This window comes from Leucopleurus acutus (assembly GCF_964270905.1).
Source record: "Leucopleurus acutus genome assembly, chromosome: 14".
In the NCBI taxonomy this organism is placed as follows: domain Eukaryota; kingdom Metazoa; phylum Chordata; class Mammalia; order Artiodactyla; family Delphinidae; genus Leucopleurus; species Leucopleurus acutus.
This window is the reverse complement of record NC_139156.1, coordinates 31,550,626-31,567,924: the sequence shown is the minus strand read 5'-3', so window position 1 is coordinate 31,567,924 and position 17,299 is coordinate 31,550,626. Positions and strand designations below refer to the sequence as shown.

General features: G+C 37.2%; 1 protein-coding gene across 1 annotated transcript in view; it reads left to right on the top strand.

Annotated features, from left to right (window-relative positions):
* Positions 1-17,299, top strand: part of CC2D2B (coiled-coil and C2 domain containing 2B) — a gene marked incomplete at both ends in the record, with an annotated part of 92,566 nt that overhangs the window by 54,821 nt on the left and 20,446 nt on the right. The window contains 5 exons of the mRNA XM_082854110.1: positions 383-474; positions 4,962-5,132; positions 6,605-6,701; positions 7,491-7,600; positions 12,320-12,416. Of these exons, the coding sequence (XP_082710236.1) occupies positions 383-474; positions 4,962-5,132; positions 6,605-6,701; positions 7,491-7,600; positions 12,320-12,416 (567 nt within the window). The remainder of the gene's footprint in view (positions 1-382; positions 475-4,961; positions 5,133-6,604; positions 6,702-7,490; positions 7,601-12,319; positions 12,417-17,299) is intronic.

Here is a 17,299-nt window from a genome sequence, read left to right as displayed (position 1 = left end):
GAGAGCTTAAGGTCAGAATAGGATGGACTCAAAGGAAATACAGAAATGTGACCACATTTCCTTGTGAATCAAGATTTGTGTGTGTACAAGTGACTGTTGTAGAAACACATTCACAGGATAATCATCTTCGGTGAAGATTCGTTCTGTCCACATATACTGAGAGTTAGGTGGAAAAAGAGATGAGAGGGACATTAATGAGAGCGTTAGGAGTGATTTTAATAATGGTAGCAAACAGAACCATACTTTCACTTACCTAATTCCCCTTTCCATTCATTGCTTGAAAAAATTAGGAGTAAAAAATAGTGACACCAGTAGCATCGTATATACTTAATCTTAAAATATAAACTGTGCATTTCTTTAAATTCTAAAAATTTTTTTGTAGATGAGAAGGTCAATAATGAAAAGAATTGCCAAAGTTAGCAAATTTAACTTATCAGATATTGTGGCTGATTATGAAGAAATTGTATCTACAAGGTACATCTAAAATTATTATTATTTAAGTACAAAATATAAAGCTATAAGATAATACCTTCAAAGTCCTCTAATAAGTTCTGTATTTTTATATTAATTAAGTTAATGTCAAAATGCAATTACAAAGCATAAAATGAAATACAGTGACTTAATTTTTTTTGTCATTTTAAAATTGTATTTTGGACATAACTATATGATTTGTATTTTCAATTGTATAATATTTTAGATTTTAACCCTCTCCTTATTGATACTTTTTAGGGCAAGAAAGAAAAGAAAAAAAAAAAAAGAAATACCTTTGTCCCAAATTAGTTTTGCCCTAAGATTTCCCTGTCCCGAGACTGCTACTGGAAAAGTCATTGCTGGTAGCACCACACACTAAGCCTGTAATCTCTCCCTTTCAAAACGGAATCCTCAGCCATATAAGGGCTCTGTGATCCACAGGCAGCAGTTGGGGGAGCCTTTGGCTGAAGTAACTCAGTTCTCATACTGTCCTATCTGGGAAACTTAAGGGTGGGAGCAGGAATTAGGGATGCTGCGTTTGGGGAAACCGCCCTGGGGCCACTTGCAGATTCTTAGTATTAATAATAAGGTTTTAATTGGTGTAGGATGCTGAAGTCTATTTTTTTTGAGGGGGGTGTTCTATTCTAAAATATACCTTGAAGTAATTCTTTCATGGGCACATTTTTTAAATGAAAACTTACTTTTAAAAAATTTTTACTGGGGTAGGGACTTCCCTGGTGGTGCAGTGGTTAAGAATCCGCCTGCCAATGCAGGGGACACAGGTTAGAGCCCTGGTCCGGGAAGATCCCACATGCCGCGGAGCAACTAAGCCCGGCTGCTACAACTACTGAGACCACACACCACAGCTACTGAAGCCTGTGCGCCTAGGGCCTGTGCTCTGCAACAAGAGAAGCCACTGCAATGAGGAGCCCACGCACTGTAAGAAGAGTAGCCACTGCTCGCCGCAACTAGAGAAAGCCCATGTGCAGCAACGAAGACCCAACACAGCCAAAAATAAATAAATTTTTAAAAATAAAATTTTTACTGGGGTAGAGTTGATTTACAATGTTGTGTTAGTTGCAGGTGTCCAGCAAAGGGAATCTGTTATACATATACATATGTCGACTCTTTTTTAGACTCTTTTCCCATATAGGCCATTACAGAGTGTTGAGCAGAGTTCTCTGTGCTATACAGTAGGTCCTTATTAGCTATCTATTTTGTATATAGTAGTGTGTGTGTGTCAATGATGAAAATTTATTTTTTTAAACTTTTTATTTTTTATTGGAGTATAGTTGATTAACAATGTTGTGTTAGTTTCAGGTGTACAACAAAGTGATTCAGTTATACATATACATGTATCTATTCTTTTTCAAATTCTTTTCCCAGTCAGATTGTTACAGAATATTGAGCAAAAGTTCCCTGTGCTATACAATAGGTCCTTGTTGGTTATCCATTTTAAATATAGCAGTGTGTACATGTCAATCCCAAACTCCCTAACTATGCCTCCTCCCCTCCCTTCCCCCAGGTAACCATAAGTTCGTTCTCTAAGTCTGTGAGTCTGTTTCTGTTTTGTAAATAAGTTTATTTGTATCTTTTTTTTTAGATTCTGCATATAAGTGATATCATATGATAGTTCTATTTCTCTGTCTCACTTCACACAGTATGACAATCTCTAGGTCCATCCATGTTACTGCAATGGCATTATTTCATTCTTTTTAATGGCTAATATTCCATTGTATATATGTACCACATCTTCTTTAACCATTCTTCTGTCAGTGGATGTTTAGGTTGCTTCCATGTCTTGGCTATTGTAAACAGCACTGCAATGAACATTGGGATGAATGTATCCTTTTGGACCATGTTTTTCTCCAGGTGTATGCCCAGGAGTTGGGTTGCAGGTTTATATGGTAGCTCTATTTTTAGTTTCTTAAGGAACCTCCATACCATTCTCCATAGTGGCTGCACCAATTTACATTTCCACCAACAGTGTAGGAGGGTTCCCTTCTCTCCACACCCTCTCCAGCGTTTATTGCTTATGGATTTTTTGATGATAGCCATTCTGACTGGTGTGAGGTGATATCTCATTGAGGTTTTGATTTGCATTTCTCTAATAATTAGCAATATTGAACATCTTTTTTTTAAATTAATTTTTATTGGAGTATAGTTGCTTTACAATGTTGTGTTAGTTTCTACTGTACAGCAAAATGAATTGGCTATACATATACATATATCCCATCTTTTTTGGATTTCCTTCCCATTTAGGTCACCACAGTGCATTAAGTAGAGTTCCCTGTGCTATACAGCATATTCTTATTAGTTATCTATTTTATACATAGTATCAATAGTGTGTTTGTGTCAATCCCAATCTCCCAATTCCTCCCACTCCTGCTTTCCCCCTTGGTATCCATAGTTTCTTCTCTACATCTGTGTCTCTATTTCTGCTTTGCAAATAAGATCATCCATACCATTTTTCTAGATTCCACATATACGTGTTAATATATGATATTTGTTTCTCTCTTTTGACTTAACTTCACTCTGTATGACACTCTCTAGGTCCATCCACATCTCTACAAATAACCCAATTTTGTTCCTTTTTATGGCTGAGTAATATTCCATTGTATATATGTACCACATCTTCTTTATCCATTCCTCTGTTGATGGACATTTAGGTTGCTTCCATGTCCTGGCTATTGTAAATAGTGCTGCTGTGAACATTGGGGTGCATGTGTATTTTTGAATTATGGTTTTCTCTGGGTATATGCCCAATAGTGGGATTGCTAGGTCATATGGTAGTTCTATTTTTAGTTTTTTAAGGAACCGCCATACTGTTTTCCATAGTGACACTATCAATTTACATTCCCACCAACAGTGCAAGAGGGTTCCCTTTTCTCCACACCCTTTCCAGCATTTATTGTTTGTGGATTTTTTTTTTAAGTAATAAATTATTTATTTATTTTTGGCTGCATTGGGTCTTCGTTGCTGTGCACGGGCTTTCTCTAGTTGGGGCGAGCAGGGGCTACTCTTTGTTGCGGTACGCAGGCTTCTCATTGCAGTGGCTTCCCTTGTTGCAGAGCACAGGCTCTAGGCATGTGGACTTCAGTAGTTGTGGCTCGTGGGCTCTAGAGTGCAGGCTCAGTAGTTGTGGCACACAGGCTTAGCTGCTCCGCGGCATGTGGCATCTTCCCAGCCCAGGGCTCGAACGTGTGTCCCCTGCATTGGCAGGCAGATTCTTAACCACTGTGCCACCAGGGAAGCCCATTTGTGGATTTTTTGATGATAGCCATTCTGACTGATGTGAGGTGATATCTCATTGTAGTTTTGATTTGCATTTCTTTAATAATTAGTGTTGTTGAACATCTTTTCATGTGCCTCTTGGCCATCTGTATGTCTTCTTTGCAGAAATGTCTATTTAGGTATGCTGCCCATTTTTTGATTGGGTTGTTTGTTTTGATGATATTAAGCCACATGAGCTGTTTGTAAATTTTGGAGACTAATCCCTTGTCAGTCACATTATTTGCAAATATTTTCTCCCATTCTGTGGGTTGTCTTTTCATTTTGTTTATGGTTTCCTTTGCTGTGCAAAAGTTTTTGAGTTTAATTAGGCCCCATTTGTTTATGTGTGTTTTTATTTCCATTACTCTGGGAGATGGATTGAAAAAGATATTGCTGTGATTTATGTCAGAGAGTGTTCTGCCTGTGTTTTCCTCTAAGAGTTTTATAGTGTCTGGTCTCATATTTAGGTCTTTAATCCATTTTGAGTTTATTTTTGTGCATGGTGTTAAAGAATGTTCCACTTTCATTTGTTTTAAATGTAGCTGTCCAGTTTTCTCAGCACGGTTTGTTGAAGAGACTTTCTTTCCTCCATTGTATAGTCTTGCCTTCTTTGTCATATTTATAGATTAATTGACCATAGGTGTGTGGGTTTATTTCTGGGCTTTCTATCCTGTTACATTGATCTATATTTCTACTTTTGTGCCAGTACCATACTGTTTTGATGACTATAGCTTTGTAGTATAGCCTGAAGTCTGTGTTTTATTTTCAGTCTTTGGAGGAAAATAGGTGTGACCATAAAGCTATAATTGCATAGATTTGTGTTGCCAGGGTTGGGAGCACATATAACTAACTCCTATTCAGAACCATGTAGAAAAGTTGAGTATCTAACCACTTTCAAGAGAACGATTCCTAAAAAATGAATAATCCTTTGATATAACATCATGTTTCATGGAATTACCTCTCCACGCCCTTGTTTCTTCTTGGACCATACACCCAAATTACGTGGAGCAATCACATTCTCTCTTAACATAGTATCTCTTCTATACTCAGAAAAAGATTCTTTCCTTGGGTCTAAGACAACTCTGTCTCCCCTCCACAATGGAGAGAACATGGTTCAGAATAATGGCCTTATTTATAATAATTAATTTAAAAAATTGATATATTTCAAATTTTAAGTTATCTTGTATCTATGTGATTGATCATTTTTTACTCTTTAGCCAGTTGACACGTGCAGTTTGTAAGCTTCTTGAACGACGAAGAAAGTTAAAGCCTCAGAGGCAAGAAAGGAAAAAAGTGGCAGCACAGACTATCTGTGACGGAGATATTACGATTCTTGTCAGAATATTGAGGGCTTATAATATTCCTACAAGGAAAGCAATAGTTAATAGGTAAGGCAATTGCGCCAATTTTTGGAGTTGCAAAAGATGTCTTAAATGTAAATTTCTATACTGTCTTCTTAATAAAACTTTGCACTTGGGGCTTCCCTGGTGGCGCACCTGTTGAGAGTCCGCTTGCCGATGCAGGGGACACGGGTTCGTGCCCCGGTCCGGGAAGATCCCACATGCCGCAGAGCAGCTGGGCCCATGAGCCATGGCCGCTGAGCCTGCGCGTCCGGAGCCTGTGCTCTGCAACGGGAGAGGCCACAACAGTGAGAGGCCCTCGTAAAAAAACACAAAAAACAAAAAACAAAACAAACAAACAAAACAAACAAACAAAAAAACTTTGCACTTTATTAATGCAGAAACTAAATGAAAGTTGAAATCTTCATTTGGATAGTCAAACTTACTGTCATTGCTGTGTATTACAAATTTTCAGAAGTTTGAGATGCCCGAAGTACCTTTAACATGTATATTTTTGGGTGCTATATCAAATAAATACCTTCTGTCCCTATTCCCTATTGTGAAAACTTAAGCTGCTATTGCTAATTACACTGTTCTCTGCCACTGTCCCCTCACAGTATTGGAAGTATATAGACTACAGGAGAGAGTAAGCTCCATTTTGGATTTATCATTTTAGGTGACTTCTACAAAAATCAAATCTTACCTATCTCTTCTGCAGGCACGCAGTGTGTTTTATTTGCGTTTCTTGGGCAGAGGATATGTAGGGTCAGAGTGGCCAAATTAAGGCATCATGAATATTAAATACTCATGAATATTTAGTATAACCCGAATTTCCAGTGTTTCATATATTTAATCTCATGTATAATTTATGTATTGTGAATATTTAGTGCCCAGGTACCTCAGGAATACTGATCAACCCTCTCTGTCTACATTTAACACTTATGTGCTCTACTTGCTTATTTTATGTTTACCACATCCCATGAACTCTACATATGAAAAATATTTTGCTTACTAGCTACGAATCTATAGTTAAAACCTCTTAAAGGTTTTGCCTGTGTTTTATATTATAAAATATGACTTTATTTATGATAGAATTGATATTCTCAAAACAAATGCACATTTCAAGGCTGTTTTGTGAAATAAGGACATTATAAAATTACCACCATTTTCTATAATAATCAATTTGTAAAAGAAAGAATATTGTAACACCAAAAATAGGAAGAATATAGTCTCAAAGTATTACTTGCTCTATTTTTTTCCTTTTGCTGAGGGTCAGTGAAAACTCTGTCACAGACTGGTTCCAATCCCTAGTTCAGCATTTAGGAGCTACCCTTTCAGAGTAGTGATTGTCACATATTTATCTCTAACCACCTATGTTATGAAGATCCAAAGCAAACTCTATAAGATCCAGGGTAGCTGACTTATATACCTCTATAAGCATAAGCAAAAAGCCAGCTACTCCCACCAAAACTAATATTAAAATTAATTAAAGTGCCTATCTCTATACTGTTTTTCAGAAGAGCCTTGGATATGCCTACTTATTTGGTATCATCCATGTCTCGCCTCAGACATAAAGAAACAATCAAATCCGTAACCTCAGATGAGATCTTAAATGAGGTAAGTATTTAACACTTCTATAAAGTGCCGTTTTGATCATGTTTTCCCTGAATTGCAACTGGCCCCTAACTGGACTATCCATCTAATTCTAGTTTACTCTCCATAACACAGTGAAGGTGCTCTTTATAAAATGTAATTCTAACTATTTCATTCTCTGCTACCCCGCTCTCAGGGTCTATAGAATAAGGTGCAAGCTCCTTACAATGGTAGCTCCTTAGAACGGCTACCACTCTGTGATGGTCTGGTTCTTACATACCAATCAGCCACATTTCTCATCAGCCCACAGCGGTATCATATCATACTACTACTTGTTCTAGAAGGCCTCCGTATATGCCCTTTCCTTTGCCTGGAATGGCCACCATACCTCCATGTTACTGGCCACATGAACTACTATTTAATGTTTCAAAGCTCAAGCCCAAGCAATGTTTTCTCTGTGAAGTTCTCCTTGTCCTCACCCCAGAGAGTTAATCATTCTCTCTCCTGAGTTACTATTATACCTTGAATATATTTCTTACATTTCATTGCAATTATTTGTTTACCTGTTTATTTTCTCCTGATAGACTTAAGATAAAAATCCTTAAGGATTTCCATTTATTTTTGGATCCTAGCAAAGTAGTACCTGATATTGAATAGGTTGAAGAAATGTTAATTGAATGAATGAATGAATAATGGTTGTTTGAAAAACTGGAAAAAGTAAGCCATCCAGTTATCAGCCAGTAACTAATTTCTACCTTTTATCAGCTATATAAAATATTACAAAAATCTAGTCGTGTTAATTATGTGTTTCAGGATACTGTGCACCCCTTTGTGGAAGTTTCCTTTCAGCACACTGTGTACCAAACCAGTGTTGCAAGTGGATCTCATCCATGCTGGAATGAAGAAATTAAAGTAGATTTTATGTAAGTTGGAGTCCATTTTTCCTCAGCTTCTAAAATAGAGCAGTAACAAAATTATTTTCTTGAGCTGTTTATTGAAAATAATGATGGATATAGGCTTAATTTTTAACTTTTTAAATTATGAAGTATTTCTTACATAGATATTAATATATATAATGTAAATGTAAGTTCTGAGGAAAAATGATAAAATGAATACCTGTGTATCTACCATCTAGCTTAAAAAATGGAGTATTAGCAATATTTTTGAAGGCTCCACTGTGCCAATAACTATTTGTATCCCCTTTCTTTCTCCCCAGAGGTAACCAACCATGAATTTGTTTATCATTCCCTCTCTTTATGACTTTAAATCATAGGTATTTATCCCTAGCTATGTTCTATTTACCTGGGATGTTTTCCAACTTTATGTAAATTGAATGATCTTTTGCAATCTGTTTCTTTACTCTTATTTTGAGCGATTTATCCATATTCATACTTGTACCTTTTCCTTCCTTCCTTTATTTTCACTTCTGTATAGTATTCCACTGTATTAAAATGCCATAATTTATTTATACTTTATCCTGTTGATGCAGATTTGCCTGGTTTTAATGTTTTGCTATTGTAAATAGTATTGCTCTGAACATTCTTGTACTTGTCATCTGGAATACACATGTAAGAGTTTCTTTTTAAGACAGTAGTTCTCAAAGTATTTTGTGCACTGAAATCACCTGTACAGCTTCTTTAAACGGATTGCTGGGCCCAACTCCATAGTTTCTAGTCCAGTAGCTCTGATACATAATTCCATTTCTAACAAGTTCTCAGGTGTTACTGATGCTCCTAGTCAGGGGACACTTTGAGACCCTTTACTTTAGGATCTGTATCCAGGAGTGCGATTGCTTCAACTTTACTAGCTAATGCCAAAGTTTTTTCTAAAGTGATTGTGCCAAAACATACTCCCGACAGCGATATAAAAGTTCCTATTGTGCCACATCTTCAATAATATTTTGTATTTTTAAAATTAATGTTTCTAATACAGTGGATCTAAAGTGATATTCTTGTTGTGGTTTAATTTACATTCCTGGATTTCTAATGAGATTGAGTTTCTTTTTTTTTTTTCCATTTTAAACAAATCGATAGGCTTTAATTTTTAGAGCAGTTTAGGTTCACAGTAAAACTGAGCAGAAAGCACAGAGTTCTTATACATCCTCTCCCTACAACACGCACACACAGCCTCCCTAAAGTGTCAGTGTGGTACATTTGTTACAATCAATGGACCAATGCTGACACATTATCAAAGTCCACAATTTACATTAGGGTTCACTCTTTGTGTTGTACATTCTACGGGTTTTGACAAATGTGTAATGACATGTATCCACCACTGTAGTATCATACAGCATAGTTTCACTGCCCTAAAAATGCCCTGCGCTTCACCCATTTATCCGTTCATCCTTCCCCTGGAACCTCTGGCAACCACTGATCCTTTCACTGCCACCATAGTTTTACCTTTTCCAGAGTGTCATTGCATTTCAGGGTTCTCCATAAAAGCAGAACAGGGTGTGTGTGTGTGTGTGCGCGCGTGCGTGTCTGTTTGGCTCTCTTTACCCTCTGTAATAGGGGTGTGCCTCATCCAATTGGTTGGAGGCTTAACAGAGAAAAGACTTACCCCACTGAGGAAGACGGAATTCTGCCAGCACACTGGCTTCAGACTTGAACTGCAGCGCTCCCCTGGGCTTCCAGGCTGCCGGCTTGCCCTGCACATTTGGGGCTTGCCTTCCCCCACAATCACGTGAGCCACTGTTACAGAGGGTAGTTTGCCTTACTCAACGTCTACTGACTTTTTGAATGTGGAAAGAACACTTAACATGACATCTACCCTTTGAACAAACTTTTAAGTGTGCAATATACTACTGCTGAATGTAGGTAAAAGGTTGTACAGCAGATCTAGAGCTTATTCTTCTTGCTTCCCTGAAGTTTTACGCCTTGTTGATTAGTAACTTCCCATTTCCCCCTCCCCCCAGCCCCTGGTGACCACCATTCTGCTCTTTGACTCTATGAATTTGACTCCTTTAGGTGCCACATATAGGTGGAATCATGCAGTCTTTTTATGACTGGTTTATTTCATTTAGTATAATGTCCTCAAGATTCATCCATGCTGCCACATATTGCAGAATTTCCTTCTTTTTAAAGGGTGAGCAGTATTCCATATATATACCACATTTCCTTTATCCATTCATCTGTCAACAGGCATTTAGCATGCTTCCATACTGTTGTGAATAGTGCTGCAATGAACATAAGAGTGCTAACATCTCTTTGATATTCTGATTCAGTTCTTTTGGATAAATACCTAGAAATGGGATTGCTAGATCATATGGTATCAGTTCTATTTTTAATTTTTTGAGGAACCTGCATAACGTTTTCCATAGCAGCTGCACCATTTTACATTCCCACCAACTGTGTGCAGGAGTTGCAATTTTACACACCTTCACCAGCACTTGTTACTTTATTTTATTTTTTTTGATAATAGCCATCCTAACAATTGTGAAGTGATATCTCATTGTAGCTTTGAATTTCCCTGATTATTACTGAGTGTTTTATTATTAGTAATTTTGAGCATTTTTCCATGTATCTATTAGCCATTTGTATGTCATTTTTGGAAAATGTCCATTCAAGTTTTAGTACATTTTAAAATCAGATTATTAGCTTTTTTACTATTCAGTTGTATGAGCTCTTTATGTATGTTGGAGATGAACCCCCTTATAATATATATGGTTTGCAAATATTTTCTCCCATTCCATAAGTTGACCTTGTACTCTGACGATTATTTCCTTTGCTGTGCAGAAGGTTTACAGCTTGATATAGTTCCACTTTTTTATTTTTGCTTTTGTTGCCTGTGCTTTGTTATCATGTCCATGAAATTATTGCCACAACCTATGTCATGAAACTTTTCCCCTGTATTTTCTTCTAGAAGCTTTATAGTTTCAGGTCTTACATTTTAAATATTCAATTCATTTTGAGTTGAATTTTGTGTATGGTATAAGATAAAGATCAAATTTGATTCTTTTTTTATTAACATCTTTATTGGAGTATAATTGCTTTACAATGGTGTGTTAGTTTCTGCTGTATAACAAAGTGAATCAGCTATACGTATACATACATCCCCATATCTCCTCCCTCCAATTTGATCCTTTTGCACATAGTTTTACCAACACCATTTGTTGAAGAGATTGTCCTTTCTTCATTGAGTAGTCTTGGCACCCTTGTCAAAGATCGGTTGACCTGACATAGATGCAAGGATTTGTATCTAGGCTCTCTATTCTGTACCACTGGTCTATATGTCTGTTTTTAGGCCAGACTGTTTCAATTACTGTAACTTCGTAAAATATGTATTTTGAAATCAGGAAGTGGGATCTCCGGCTCTTTTCTTTCTCAAGGTTCATATTTGATGCTAAAGCTATATAAATAGGCTTTTGTAATTGAAAATAAAGTGCACTGATCAAGACAGATTTAAAATGTAGAACTTAAAATTGTTCTTTAAACTCAATTAGCAAGTTTCAGTTGTTACTTCCTATACATCTTTAGCTCTCCCTCGGGTAAAAGGAATATAAAGAACTGTCAACTACATCTGTTATCAAAGTCCTTTCTCTTTTCCTGGCGCCCTTACCCCCTTCTCTTGCCAATCTTGTTCATCTCCCTCAATTTCTGCAGATCATATGGTTCTTGACTATTTGCATGGTTTTTTGATGGCATCCCTCTGACTTTTTTTTTTTAACATCTTTATTGGAGTATAATTGCTTTACAATGCTGTTTTATTTCTGCTTTATAAGAAAGTGAATCAGCTATACATATACATCTATCCCCATATCTCTTCCCTCTTGCATCTCGCTCCCTCCCACCCTCCCTATCCCACCCCTCTAGGTGGTCACAAAGCACCGAGCTGATCTCCCTGTGCTATGCGGCTGCTTCCCACTAGCTATCGATTTTACATTTAGTAGTGTATATATGTCCATGCCACTCTCTCACTTTGTCTCAGCTTACCCTTCCCCCTCCCCATGTCCTCAAGTCCATTCTCTAGTAAGTCTGCGTCTTTATTCCCGTCCTGCCCCTAGGTTCTTCATAACTTTTTTTTTTTTTAGATTCCATATATATGTGTTAGCATATGGTATTTGTTTTTCTCTTTCTGACTTACTTCACTCTGTAAGACAGACTCTAGGCCCAACCACCTCACTACAAATAACTCAATTTCGTTTCTTTTTATGGCTGAGTAATACTCCATTGTATATATGTGCCACATCTTCTTTATCCATTCATCTGTCGATGGACACTTAGGTTGCTTCCACATCCTGGCTATTGTAAATAGTTCTGCAATGAACATTGGGGTGCATGTATCTTTTTCAATTAGAGTTTTCTATGGGTATATGCCCAGGAGTGGGATTGCTAGATCATTTGATAGTTCTATTTTTAGTTTTTTAAGGAACCTCCATACTGTTCTCCATAGTGGTTGTACCAATTTACATTCCCACCAACAGTGCAAGAGGGTTCCCTTTTCTCCACACCCTCTCCAGCATTTATTGTTTGTAGATATTTTGATACTGGCTTTAATGAAAGATAGCAGTTGTCCTGAAAGCACATAGATTTTCTTATCTTATACTTTATAAAACAAAATAATGCAGGCAATTTTATAGTCCTTTATGAATAATGCTTTTATAAAATCAATTAAGCATTTAAATATGTTTTTCTTATTTACAGCTTACCAGGACATGATTATAGCATCTCAAGCTTATCTAAAATAAAAGATAATATATATATCAACATTTTTGATGAAATGATTATTGAAAAACATGAGGTAAAGTAAAATAATTATAATAATCAATGTTGAAATATAAGTTCAGACTGAATGAAGTCTATTAACATATTTGTAAATTTGATTTTAGATACAGTATCTATTTCCAACATTTTCTAAAAAGGATATGGGGCAACTTGAAATAAAATCAAACATATGACAAGTCAATTCAAAAATAACAGGGATCGGGCTTCCCTGGTGGCACAGTGGTTGAGAGTCCGCCTGCCGATGCAGGGGACACGGGTTCGTGCCCCGGTCCGGGAAGATCCCACATGCCATGGAGCGGCTGGGCCCGTGAGCCATGGCCGCTGAGCCTGTGCATCTGGAGCCTGTGCTCCGCAACGGGAGAGGCCACAACAGTGAGAGGCCCGTGTACTGCAAAAAATAAATAAATAAAATAAAATAACAGGGATCATAAACCACATATAAGAGGAGGAGAGATAAATATACCAAGAATTTGGGAAAAGTAGATTTCTGCAATTGAACGTTACATTTACATGTGAACTTCCTGGTAGCCAAGCTTTAGCGTATTTTTAAAGTTTGCTGCACTGAGCATATTTACTATGATAAAGGTATATACATTAAGATGCTTTACATTGTTTACTGACATGTAGCAAGATATCCAAAAGCAGTGGTTATGAACTGAAGGCAGGAATCTGGGGTATTGGCAGCTTTTTTCAAACTTCGGCCCTTCCCCAGATTCAGGTAAATAGCAACAACAATCCCAGGGCTTGGAAATTGAATACCATGGCTTTCTTGATATTCTTAACAGTTGCATATGATCACTAGAATCTCAAAATTGTCTATTATGACCCTGGACTCCCTGGCATTTGTTCTTCTTAGAAGAGAGAGATCAGATTAAAATGGGAGCCAGAATATACTGCATTTTCTTTTGCAAGGTTTTTACATTTCTAACCTAGACTATCTACAAGTGGACCATCAGATGAATTTTCTAAGGAACGGGCCATGGCAACCTAACTGATACCATTATTTCTTGGCAGTAAGCCAACATGATCCATAATTACGGCAGCAAGGCAGAGGTGGATGGTGGAAAGGTAAAAAATGAAGCAGAAAGCAAGATAGTGTGTGAGGAAAGCTATAATAAATTACCCTTTTTATCTCCCTTCTTTTATCCTATCTCCTTACTTCAGCCCAGATAATAGTGTATAACTTTAATATTAACAGAAATTCTGAGTTTATGGATTTAAAAGAAGTCACATTAACATAAATAATCTAAGGTCTTACTCTTGTTCCACCCTCTACTCACAGAACCTCCACCAGTCCCTCCGAAAATTTTCTGGAAGCCTCCAAGTAGTCCTCATATATGTGCCTGAACATGACTGTTAGCTATAGTCATCCTTCCCATTTCAACAGTGTGTGTGTGTTCTTTTGATTCAGGCTCCACAGCTCTCAAAGCCACTTAAAAGAATCTCACCACCACCACTGTTGACATTGCCCCTGATTAGGATGCCATCATCTGTGCCAAGGGTATTATCTCCCCAATTATCCTTGAGCCCAAAGCTATGAAACTTCAGAATACCCAAGAGGCACTGGATTCTGCACAAACATGGGAAGAATGGCCCTATTTTCTCTGAATTCATACTACATATTATATATCTAGATCTTAAAGCAATAGTGTTGGTACACAAAATCTCACAGTAGAAGAGCTTCTCCAGCCGCCGACCCTAATCATCAGGGGTCAAACCCAGGACAAGGGACCTAGTGGGGTACAGTGCACACCAACCCTTTCCATGTCCTCATTGTCCTTTCTCTTCACCTTGCTTCCTAAACTCAGCCCAACTGCTCTCACCTTCCCTAATTACAAACAAAAAAATTGAGTGGATATAAGTACATACTAGTGCTAAAGAGAGGGATGTTGCCTGTACTAGTCTTAAACGAGCAACATGCCTGTCCTAAGAGCTATTCTCTAACACCTTTCCTATATTCCCCCATTTCAGCACTTTTGTTGATGAAGTGAAAAATTTAAATGGCTAAAAGTGGAGTGAATCATAGAGTACTGCCAGTGGGGTTGGTTGTGGTGGTAAATGCCAAACCCATTTATGTCTAGTCCCTGCTTCTCTTACTACACATACTTTCTCTAATTTAAAAAATAGGATTATTGTGGCATAATTAGCATATAATAAACTGCACATAATTAAAGTGTATACTTTGACAAGGTTGGTGTCCTTTTTTTGTTTGTTTGTTTGTTTTTTGCGGTACGCGGGCCTCTCACTGTTGTGGCCTCTCCCGTTGCAGAGCACAGGCTCCGGACGCGCAGGCTCAGTGGCCATGGCTCACGGGCCCAGCCGCTCCGCGGCATGTGGGATCTTCCTGTACTGGGGCACGAACCCGTGTCCCCTGCATCGGCAGGCGGGCTCTCTACCACTGCACCACCAGGGAAGCCCCTTTGACAAGTTTTGACGTATATATACCCATGAAACCATCATCAAAGTCAAGATAATGAACATATCCACCACTCTCAAAGGTTTTCCCCTGTCCTGTTAGAATACCTCCCTCCTTCCTTTCCTTCCTCCCACCCCAGGCAACCACTGATCTGCTTTCTGTAACTATAGTTTACATTTTCTGGAATTGTATAAAAATGGCATCATACAGTATGCACTTTTTTCCCCTTGGTCTGGCAACTTTCACAGAAAAATTATTTTGAGATGTGTCTCAGTTGTTTTATTTATCAACTAGTTCATTAATTTTTACTGTATAGTGGTAGTCTATTGAACACATACATTCTGTTGTATGTTTAAATATTCAGCTGTTGATGGACATTTGGGTTTTCTTTGGGGGTGGCTATTATAAATAAAGCTGCTATGAGCATTTGTGTATAAGTCCTTGTATGGACAAATGCTTTCATTTCTCTTGGGTAAATACATAGGAGTGAAATGGCTGGATCATATGGTAAGTAGACATTTAAGAAACTGCTAAACTGTTTTTCCAAAGTGACTGTACCATTTTTTATTTCCACCAGCAATGTATGAGACTTCTAGTTCTTTCACAGTCTTACAGACAAGTGGTCAGACTTAAAATTTTAGCCACTCTAATAACCGTGTGGTTGTATCTCATTGTAGTTTTAATTTGTATTTCCTGATGACTAATGATGGTGAGCACTTTTCCATGTATTTATTTGCTATCTGAATATCTTCTTTGGTGAAGTGTCTGTCCAAATCTTTTGTCTATTTTTCAAATTGGGTTATTTGTTTTCTTATCATTCAGTTCTGAGGATTCTTTACATATTCTGTATACAAATCCTTTATCAGATATATGATTTACAAATATTTTCTCCCGGTACATAGCTTGTCTTTTCATTTTCTCAACAGTGCCTTTTGAAGAGCAAAGTTTTAAGTTTTGATGAAGTCAAATTTATCAACTTGCTTTTGGTGTCATATGTTTTAGCTCTGTTTTTGCTTTATATATTTTGTAACTCTTTATTAGGTGCATGTACTTTTCTTAATTTTTGAATTTTATTTTATTTATTTTTTTATACAGCAGGTTCTTATTAGTCATCAATTTTATACACATCAGTGTATATATGTATATATGTCAATCCCAATAGCCCAATTCATCCCACCCCACCCCCCCGCCACTTTCCCCCCCTTGGTGTCCATACGTTTGTTCTCTACATCTGTGTCTCTATTGCTGCCCTGCAAACTGGTTCATCTGTACCATTTTTCTAGGTTCCACATATATGCCTTAATATACGATATTTGTTTTTCTCTTTCTGACTTTCTTCACTCTGTATGACAGTCTCTAGATCCATCCATGTCTCAACAAATGACCCAGTTTCATTCCTTTTTATGGCTGAGTAATATTCCATTGTACACATGTACCACATCTTCTTCATCCATTCGTCTGTTGATGGGCATTTAGGTTGCTTCCATGACCTGGCTATTGTAAATAGTGCTGCAATGAACATTGGGGTACATGTGTCTTTTTGAATTATGGTTTTCTTTGGGTATATGCCCAGTAGTGGGATTGCTGGATCATATGGTAATTCTATTTTTAGTTTTTTAAGGAACCTCCATACTGTTCTCCGTAGTGGCTGTAGCAATTTACATTCCCACCAACAGTGCAAGAGGGTTCCCTTTTCTCCACACCCTCTCCAGCATTTGTTGGTTGTAGATTTTCTGATGATGCCCATTGTAACTGGTGTGAGGTGATACCTCGTTGTAGTTTTGATTTGCATTTCTCTAATAATTAGTGATGTTGAGCAGCTTTTCATGTGCTTCTTGGCCATCTGTATGTCTTCTTTGGAGAAATGTCTATTTAGGTCTTCTGCCCATTTTTGGATTGGGTTGTTTGTTTTTTTAAATTGAGCTGCATGAGCTGTTTATATATTTTGGAGACTAATCGTTTGTCTGTTGATTCATTTGCAAATATTTTCTCCCATTCTGAGGGTTGTCTTTTGGTCTTGTTTATAGTTTCCTTTGTTGTGCAAAAGCTTTTAAGTTTTATTAGGTCCCTTTTGTTTTTATTTCCATTACTCTAGGAGGTGGGTCAAAAAAGATCTTGCTGTGATTTACATCAAAGAGTATTCTTCCTATGTTTTCCTCTAAGTGTTCTATAGTGTCCGGTCTTACATTTAGGTCTTTAATCTATTTTGAGTTTATTTTTGTGTATGGTGTTAGGTTTTATTATATATTCTTTATCACAGTCTATCTTTATATAATATTATGCCACTTCATATATGGTGTAAGAACAGGATATTACTATACTACCATTTCCCCTCCTGTGCTTTGTGTTACTGTTATCATACATTTTCCTTATATGTATGTCATAAACTCCACAACAGGTCATTATTATTGCTTTAAATGGTCAATTATCTTTTTTTTTTTTTTTTTTTTTTTTGCGGTACACGGGCCTCTCACTATTGGGGC